At 31.5% G+C, this 9,070-nt stretch overlaps 1 protein-coding gene and 1 non-coding gene across 2 annotated transcripts; one reads left to right on the top strand and one right to left on the bottom strand.

Moving 5' to 3' along the window:
- The first annotated feature begins 1,731 nt into the window (after positions 1-1,731).
- TRNAQ-UUG (transfer RNA glutamine (anticodon UUG)) lies at positions 1,732-1,803 on the top strand. Its single transcript has one exon. It is a non-coding gene; the product is annotated as a tRNA-Gln (tRNA).
- A 4,550-nt stretch (positions 1,804-6,353) lies between these two features.
- Positions 6,354-8,478, bottom strand: LOC108341793 (peroxidase 4). The gene is made up of 4 exons (XM_052879738.1): positions 8,215-8,478; positions 7,475-7,666; positions 7,201-7,369; positions 6,354-6,892 (listed from the first exon to the last, which is right to left on the bottom strand). Exons 1-4 carry the CDS (start codon positions 8,437-8,439, stop codon positions 6,501-6,503), a joined length of 978 nt encoding a protein of 325 aa, XP_052735698.1. The 5' UTR covers positions 8,440-8,478; the 3' UTR covers positions 6,354-6,500.
- Between the last annotated feature and the right edge of the window lie 592 nt (positions 8,479-9,070).

The raw sequence follows: 9,070 nt of genomic DNA, 5'->3' as shown, positions 1-9,070 counted from the left end.
CTCTCCATCTCTTTCACTGAGCAAGTTAACTCAGGTTTATGTCAGTACAGAATATTGTAATACTACTTTCCTACATCATTTCATGATGTTTTCTTTCATCTCTCTCTAGGATGTCCTTTGAAAAATGTATTTCTTTGTCTTGTGTTTGTTTTCTTCTTGCTAAATGTCTTCTTGAATATGTTTGTTTCAAGAGGTTGCCATTCCTCATTCTGAGTGTCCTCTCCCCCTTATGCTACAGGATGTACTCGAGCAAACATATTCTGCACATATTTCTTTTTTATTTTTATCAAATTTTATCCTTCTTTTAAAAAATTTAAGGTTATTAAAATTGTATAGTGTTTCTGTAATTTTACTTGTGATGATATGAGCTTGTTTTTGCTAATTATAGTAGGAAACATGAATAATTCTCATATTCACTATTTCGCTGAAGACTAAAATATCATAATTAATAGGTGATGTTAAATGTGGCTTTCATGATTGTCAAATGTGTACTATTGAGTGGAACACGACTTTAAGCTTAGATAAAGGACTTGATCCAATGCACATGGTTGTTTAAATGTCACATTCTGGTATGAAATTTGCTAGGAAAAACCACTGTTATTCACAAAATCAATAATACTAAAAGTGTCTCAACTAAACACAGACAAAATGATTAATTGCTCATACATATAATGGAAGGAAGAGGAGGGAAGTAATAGGATAGAGAAGAACAAAGAAAAATACCAGATAAGGCAACCATGTCTCAGCAGATAGTCCTTCAGTTTTTAACTTTTTTTATAAGGTTGGCGAGGTTAGATGTAGGAGGTGGAATAAAATTGATCAGATGCATCATTTCTATAATAAGGGAGTCGTAAAGAAGATGTATAAAGAAATACAAAGTTAAAGTTTGAACTATTGAGCAAGTTTTTCACAGTCTGCAATAGTAAGCAATACAAGATATTATGTGAATTTAACTTTTGATATCACCTTATTACATTACATTTTATCTGTGAAAAATAATTTTTGACCCACCTCAATTTTTACTTTTTATTCTGTTTTTTTTCTTAAAAAAATATAAAACTTTATACTTTTAACACTATTTTATCTTTGTAAAATGAACGTAAAATACTCTATCTTAAAATACTTTATCTTAAATTAACGTAAAAGTGTGTCATAGTATATTTGTTTATTATCACTGCCAAATCAATGAAAGGAGGTTGGATGACACGGCAAAATAAAAGATGTGGGACATATAATACTGTAACATAAACAGTATTTTAATTACTAAAATCTAACACATGACTTCTCAAGTTATCTGTTTATTTGAAATCAACCATTCGAAAAGCTGGTCCTACAAACCTTAATTAAGATAGAAAAACATAAAATCACACAAATGTTCATTATATATACACGTAAATGAGAAAATTACATCATATAAGAGGCCAAGAATAGATGCAGATTTTACTAGACCGTGAAGCAGCTTGTAGCTCTCATACCCTAACCTAATCATTTTGACAGCTTTACGTCTACATGTGCATTCGTTTGACCCACTGATAAACATCAGTTTTTTCTTATATTGGGAAACAAAACATGCACATTCTATACGATGATGTTCAACGAAGGTCCGCAATTGTTGTTTCGTAGTTTCTAGGAAAGAACACGCGTGCTAACGTTGACTATTATTAAACGTTGCAAAATGCTCATGCGGACCTAAAAATTGTAGTTTCAGCATTAAGAAAACATAGAGTGCATGGTTCTATGGTGTAGTGGTTAGCACTCTGGACTTTGAATCCAGCGACCTGGGTTCGACTCCCGGTAGGACCTTTTATACTTTTTTTATTATTATAGTCTTGATATTTTTAAAAATTTTAAAGATATTTAAAAAAAAAGAAAAAAAGTAGATGAAACGAGAGACAAGTAAATAAATGTCCGAGCTTGGTTGTTTTATCGTTTTTTTAATCACCATGTCATGTGATAAAGTAGAAGTTCGTATTATATAAAGGATAATGATACTTTAACAATATTTTAATATCATTCTGTTATTCTGTGATTGGTTCATGTCGGTGTTTATAGTTATTATTATTGATTGAACCAATTACAGAATGACACGTAGATAATGTTAAAATATTATCAAAAGTATTATTATTTTTACATAAATGGTCACACGTTTTTTTAGGATTATTAAGACAGTCTCACCCTCGTATTTTTATCTAGGTTGACATTCTCACTCTAACTTGGTTACAAAAATAGTTGTGAAAATATAGATTCTTTTCTTGCTTTAGAAATTGGAATGTGTGTGGATGGATAAGAAAGTGAAGTCAAATAAGTTTAACCAACGATCCTGAACTTGGTTGAAATTTAAGAACTTATGGATGAGAACGACGTGTGTTGATGGATTATGCATATGGCTATGTAATTGGTTGCAATGTATGGTTTGCATATATTACTAACATTAATTAACCAAATTAAAATATTAAGTTGAAATTAACGTGTGCTGAAAAGGATGTTCTTGGTCAAGTTTGTTCTATTTATGTCAGATTATTCTTGATCGAAACTGCTACATATTCTGTATTTTATAAGACAAAGATGCTCGCACTGCAATCTTGATTATGTTGCTGGAAACAAATCAAACTTTCAAATCAAAGACATCAACATAATATATTAGGGATTAAGATGCCATCTTAGATAAGCACTGTAGTTAATCTTAAACAATATAACTTATTTGAGTATCCTAAATGTTTCTATAACATTAAATAATAAAATTCATTAAGTCTTTTTATTATAAAACAATCAAATCATATTATAATTAATTTCGACAATTTGATAATATAATTATTATTTATGATGAGATAATTATATTATTATTAACTACACTTATATTATATATTTTGAGATAAATATTATTTTAATGATAATATAGGGTTATAGTTTACGTTGATTTTATAAATACAATTAGTATTTTATAAGTATTAGTTAGTTATACTCAGTATTATATTTATAAAAATCTAAACTCTATTACTAACTTAAGCGTCAATGTTATGTGTGTCATTTATATGTGATGATGTTAGTGCTATGTGTGTCACTACCACATAACATTTTCTTGTATTCAATTTAGTTCCTATATTTGAAACCGGTTCAATTTTATTTAGAATGAAACAATATTGTCCCTCTCCAAAATGAGACAAAATTAGTAATTAAACTTAATTACAACTTATATATACCTGTTAAAATAATTCTTTGGCTTTAAGAAAAAGGGAAAAACAAGCTTGAAACACCATCTTTCATAAGAATAGAAGTCCTTGAAGTCGTGCTTCTTCTTCCATTCACCTAGCTCTAGTTCAAGTTGTAGTTCCTTGGATGGATCTCCATTAAGCTCCTTAGATGTGTTTCCATTAGATATTCCATCATGCATATGAATAATAAAGATAAAACATATATAAGAGTAATAAAAGATATTCTATTGCATAGAAAAAACTACAAGGAGTTTAGGTACATTACATACAACCCGAATGAAATGGAGTTTAGCTACTCCTATACATCTAGAACACGGGAGGAGATTGAAAAGGCGAAATGGATGAAGAAAGATGGATTTTTTAACCCGAAAAGTGCCTCAACCTGTGTCATGTGTTTCATATGTGTTCCCCCACTAAAAACTATTTTTTCTTTAACTCTTGATATTTTAATAGTTTTTCAAAAAGTGTTTTGTTGCAGCCTCTCATTTAACGTGAGATAACTTATCTTACACGTTGGATTGCTCCATTTGCTGGGCCACAAGGCTTTCTCTCTAGGCGAGTGTCCATTGGTCTCACTAGGCGAGGGATTCTTGTAGCTGGGCAAGAGACTCCAAGCAACAACTCTCAATTTTTCTCCAATCTTTCATTTTTCTACAAAATAATCCATAAACAAAAAGTTATATTTATTCATCTATGAAGAATATATATAAATCATACATCTTTTCGTGGAATAAACACAAAACACAATAAAGACAAATAAGAAGTTTTAATAAGTGTGAAGAATAGGTAATTATCACACTTATCAATTTTACCATGATATGGTCAAAGTTCAAAAACAAAAACTTTTAACATCCATTTAACTGATAAATGTTTCCATCGATAATAATATATAATTCTAAATTATCACAAATTTTATCAACAAATTTTAATGATGAATCTACTATCAGTTGTTATTCTTTGATAATAATAAAAATTTAAACTTATTAACAATATTTGTTGACAAATTGATTACTAACTAGATGTTTTCATTAGTAATTAAAATTTCTTGTAGTAAAGAGCTACTCTTCTCTTCAACAAATTGTTTTAGTTAACGGGTTTAGATACATTATGTAAAAGACATGAAAGACAGAAATTGTCTTAGATAAGAGTTTTATTGTAGGTTTTTGAGACATAGTGACACTAGTACAAAATGACATTTTTAACTCGTACATTACGTCTCGATTTTTATGGAACCGAAGCATATCAAAACGCGGTGGCAGTCTCGTAATTTTAAAAGCACTATATGCCTCGGTTGTTAAGCAACTGGTGTCTAAAGAAAATACTGCCTCGGTTGCCAGGATGAACCGAGGCATAAACCTCACGCAGCAAAGATACTGCCTCGATTGGCAGATGGACCCGAGGCCTATTGGGCTTGGACTATTGGGGCTTAAATCCAGAAAAACCTAGTCTGGGTAGCAAAAACTTTTCCCCAAAAACCTAGCACCTCTCCTCTTCTCCTGCGATGTGCGACGACGGTGGACGCGGCGAGGCAGCAACGGCGGTGGACACGACGAGGACGCAGTGGCGAGAATGTGACGACGGCGGCGAGAATTCCTCGATCTCCCTCACCATCTCCGTTTTCTCTCCTACCGTCCTGCCAGGAAGAAAAGAACTCGTCCATGCTTTACTTTACTTTCACCCTTTTGCTTCTTCCTTCTATATCTTCTTCAACTACATTTTTTTTTATTTTCTTAATACGTTTGCTCTTTCCAAATTTGCTTCCTTTGGATATTAACCTTAAATTCTTGCAAGAAACACGCTTTTCTTGCAGCAATAATGGAAAAGAACAGGAAACTCAGCCGATTGTTGGATCTTTGTATAGCTTCGCGCCTTGTGGCGATTTTTTTCTTGTTTCAGAGTTTGGGTTTGTGTTGTTCTTTGAAGGAATAAGGTACTTCACTAGTGGTGGAATTTTTGGGTTTGAGGAATTTGGATGATGCTGAAACGTGGTTTCTGTGTGCAGGTAATACAAGTACTTCCATGTAATTTTTCTTACCTGGTTTCATTTCCTATCTCGGTTCCTTTCCTTCATTAATTCTATTTTGGCCTTTGATCGAATAATTGGAGGGTGAATATCAGATGTTTGTATTTGAATGCAATGAAAGAATTCCAGAGATTTATGACTGGCTAAAGAAGAAGAAATAAAAAAAAGGACCCTACTGCCTCGGTTCAAGCTCCAACCGAGGCAGTAGAGGGGAGAAACGACTTCGATTCATCAGGAACCGAGGTATAATCCTACCATTTTATGCTTCTGTTCTGAATCGAGACATAAAGTCTATCACTTTTTACCTCGGCTGAATATGCCTCGGTTTAGGAACCGGTGCCTATCAGCGAAAATAACCGCTCTCGTTTCTCCTGACTGCACTAGTGTGATTTAGGTTTGATTTTACATTTGCTATATTATGATGTGAACATATTTGTAATTATATATATATATATATATATATATATATATATATATATATATATATATATATATATATATATATAAAAGTTTGGTATTAAAAGTCAACAATAATTAATCTCTCACTTTACATATTACATTGTATCTCCACCAAAATATATTAAAAAAATAAAACATGAAAATAATTGCTCATAGATTTACCTTTTTTCTATTCATGACTTTAAATATATATATTATTTTTAAAAAATCCCAAATAAGAAAATTAAGTTATATATTTCCAAAAATGAAGACTAAGAAATAACTTTTCACAATTAATTTACTAGCTTTTTTTTATCCCAATAAGAAAATGCATATATAATTAAAAGAAAAGTCCCAAAAGAAGAAAATGTTTTGTTCATACAAAATATTTAAAATTTTAAATGATAAAACATCTCATAAAAAATTTAAAATATTTGTAATATTTATATTATATCAAATTTTAGAGTAATAAGTTTATAAAATTAAAACAAAAAAGAAATTTCTAACATTATCAATATGTGTCCATTTTATCTACAGATGCAGCTTAAATATATAGGCTAAACTGTCCAAATGTCTAAACCTAAAAAAAAATTAATGAAAACTTATATAATGCGTATTATAATAATATAAAATGAAATAAGTAATATCATGTAGCCAAACTTTTAAATAATGAATGCTACTTAGTCCGAGAAATCACTCAACAAGGTGCATTTCAGTTTGTAAGAGGGCAAAGAGCCTTACAATTTATTCCACATTACATTACAATAGCAATTGAACTAAACAAACCAGATTACAATTTTCCAATGCCCCAGAAATCACTTTTGTATTTAATTCACTCTCCTGCAATTCTTCCTAATCTCTCCTCGTGACCCAGTTAAGGGTTTGATATCTCCCATCTTGATCATTGCTGTAACAAAGTCAGAATCAAAGACATTGTTATTCTGACTGTAAGTTCTGACCAGTGAATCAGTGGATCCACCATTGAAAAGCACCTGATCAGAATTCAGGAGTCCCTTTTTGTTCAGCAGGTTCTTGAAGTAGTTGTTGTCAAAATGCTTCGGAGTTCTCAAGTCTAGAACTGCTAGATTATTGTCTCCTGTGCCATTAGTTCTAGGACACTTTCTCTGCCTCAGCAGTGCAAATTTTCTGTCAATGTTAGTTCCATTGTATATGTGATCTCTAAAACTAGTACATCTTGCTTTTCCGATTGTGTGAGCTCCTGTAAAAATACATTTTACACATAAAAATATTTTACTTAAAATTTAAAAAATATTTAATTCTATAAAGTTTTTAGTCATTCAAAGATAATGAATGATTCTCAGTAGGTTACATGTCCCTTTCTTAATGCTTAATTGTGTCATTATGTACATGACATGACTTTTAAATTACAGGAAAAAAAATACTTGACCTCCAATAGATGTAGTTGTTTAAATGTCACATCCTGAAATGAATTGTATCAGGAGAACGTGTCTCTCCAAAAGGAGAGAAGAGTGGATAAATCTAACATAATAGAGCAAGGAAAAATACCAGATAAGGCAACCATGTCTTTAGTAGAGAGTCCTTGAGCTTGAAACGTGTTAATAAGGTTGGTCAGATTAGAGGTAGGAGGTGGAATAACACCAGTGTTAGCAGCAGTGAAATTTGCTGTTCTAGAATCCCTTCTTCCAACCTTCACTTTCCAAAATGGTCCTCCAAGCTGCACCAACAAATCACATTCACTCTAAGATAGTTATAGTAAAAGTATATGAAGATATATATGGTTGAATAACAGTGTAAAATAATGCAGTGTTTATGAACTCACAAGGACGACAGAATCACGGGAAGCAATGGCCAAGATATCAGCACAGGAGACAACACCAGGGCACAGTTTCTCCACCCTAGACTTGATGGCATCAATTACTTCAAAACCTCTCACTGAATTGTTGTTAGCAGCTGCAGTTTTCTCTCCCAAGAACGATGCAGTGTCATCAAGCAGTAATGACCCATCACAACCCTGTTTGTTTCCAACAACACCACCAACCAATAAAAGATAGCCTTGTTGGATGAATCTAAATGACAAGTTTTGATTTGAATGATATGTTTGAATATGCAATTATAGCATGTCACACTTCCTTTTTATTTCGTAGTGTCAAAATCAACCTACTGTACTGGGTGATTTAATGCCACTGATGAAAACAAAAAGAAGTGGGACATATCTTCAATGGTTTAAATCATCATCAAAATAATTTTCATTTTTTCTTACAGGAGTAATGGTATAACTATATATATAAGAAAAGTTGCACCATTTTATTACAGAAAGCGACACATAGCCAGTGACTCGATATATAAAAAGAGATAAGAAGATCAGATGAAAAAAAGTTGAGTCATTTATTTACATGAAGTAGTTTCCTTTGTTGAAAAACGAAACCCATTTAACTATATGTACTTGGCATGTGAGATGAAAACGAAAATGAAGTTTTGAAAAGTGATGTATATGAGCTACATGTAGACGAATAATAGAGATAAAATGAACAGAAAACACAAAGGGTAGCAGAAGATTACATTAACAAAGCAATCGTGGAAGAAGAGGCGAAGAATCGATGCTCCAATGCGAGGTTCTTTTGCCACAGCAGATTTAACGACAGATTTGACTGTGTTGAAAACATTGGGACATCTCTTAGAATAGAAGTTGTTTGAGAGGTTAGCCGAAGAAGTTCCTGCAGTAAGAAGCAACAATAAGACAGCTAATGCAACAATGTTAGCTGATGAAGAGAAAGAGGAAGCCATGTTTTTGTGTGATGATTAGAATGAGAAACTGTGCATGTGATATCTCCAATATATAGAGATGATGAAAGTGGTAGTTCATACTCCCAACTAAGCATTTTAAAAGCTTTACGTGAAAATGTGGATTGATTTGACCTACTGATAAAGATTAGATTTATTTATTTGTTTATTTTGGATAAGATGATGAAATGAAGCTGATTTGAATCAGGGGTGTCCCGTGTCCATGCTTTTTATTTTTCTACGTTGTAGGGTCTGCATTTGCTACAAAGGAGCCAATGTTGACTATTCAAAGGTTCTAATGCAAAAAACCCCGTGCTATTCATTTATAGATATACTAACAATATTTTTTTTATTTTAATAAAAATATTAATGATATTTTAACTTAAAGTTTATTAAAATAATATCATTATGATGAATTATTATAATTAAGATATTCTTATTTTACAATTCAAAGTTCTACCATCTATATGTCTCGTTGTCTTAAGAAGATTAGATCTTGTTTTTAACATTCACTAAAGAGAAAAATAGAGCTTAGATGTCGTATCTATATAACAATTACCCCTTCTTTCATATATCCACCACATTGCTAACATATAAATTTGTTAAAAAATTTACTTTTAACAATACTAATATA

The sequence above is a fragment of the Vigna angularis genome, chromosome 6 (genome assembly GCF_016808095.1).
Source record: "Vigna angularis cultivar LongXiaoDou No.4 chromosome 6, ASM1680809v1, whole genome shotgun sequence".
NCBI classification, from domain to species: domain Eukaryota; kingdom Viridiplantae; phylum Streptophyta; class Magnoliopsida; order Fabales; family Fabaceae; genus Vigna; species Vigna angularis.
This window is presented reverse-complemented; position numbering and strand designations above follow the sequence as displayed.

What these genes read in the sequence shown, in the direction of transcription:
- LOC108341793 (XM_052879738.1), bottom strand. Translation starts at nt 8,439, where the DNA reads ATGGCTTCCTCTTTCTCTTCATCAGCTAACATTGTTGCATTAGCTGTC. An exon ending in CCCGTGATTCTGTCGTCCTT is followed by an intron (nt 7,370 to 7,474) that starts GTGAGTTCATAA and finishes TTGTTGGTGCAG; the next exon opens with CTTGGAGGACCATTTTGGAA. An exon ending in AGACATGGTTGCCTTATCTG is followed by an intron (nt 6,893 to 7,200) that starts GTATTTTTCCTT and finishes GTATTTTTACAG; the next exon opens with GAGCTCACACAATCGGAAAA.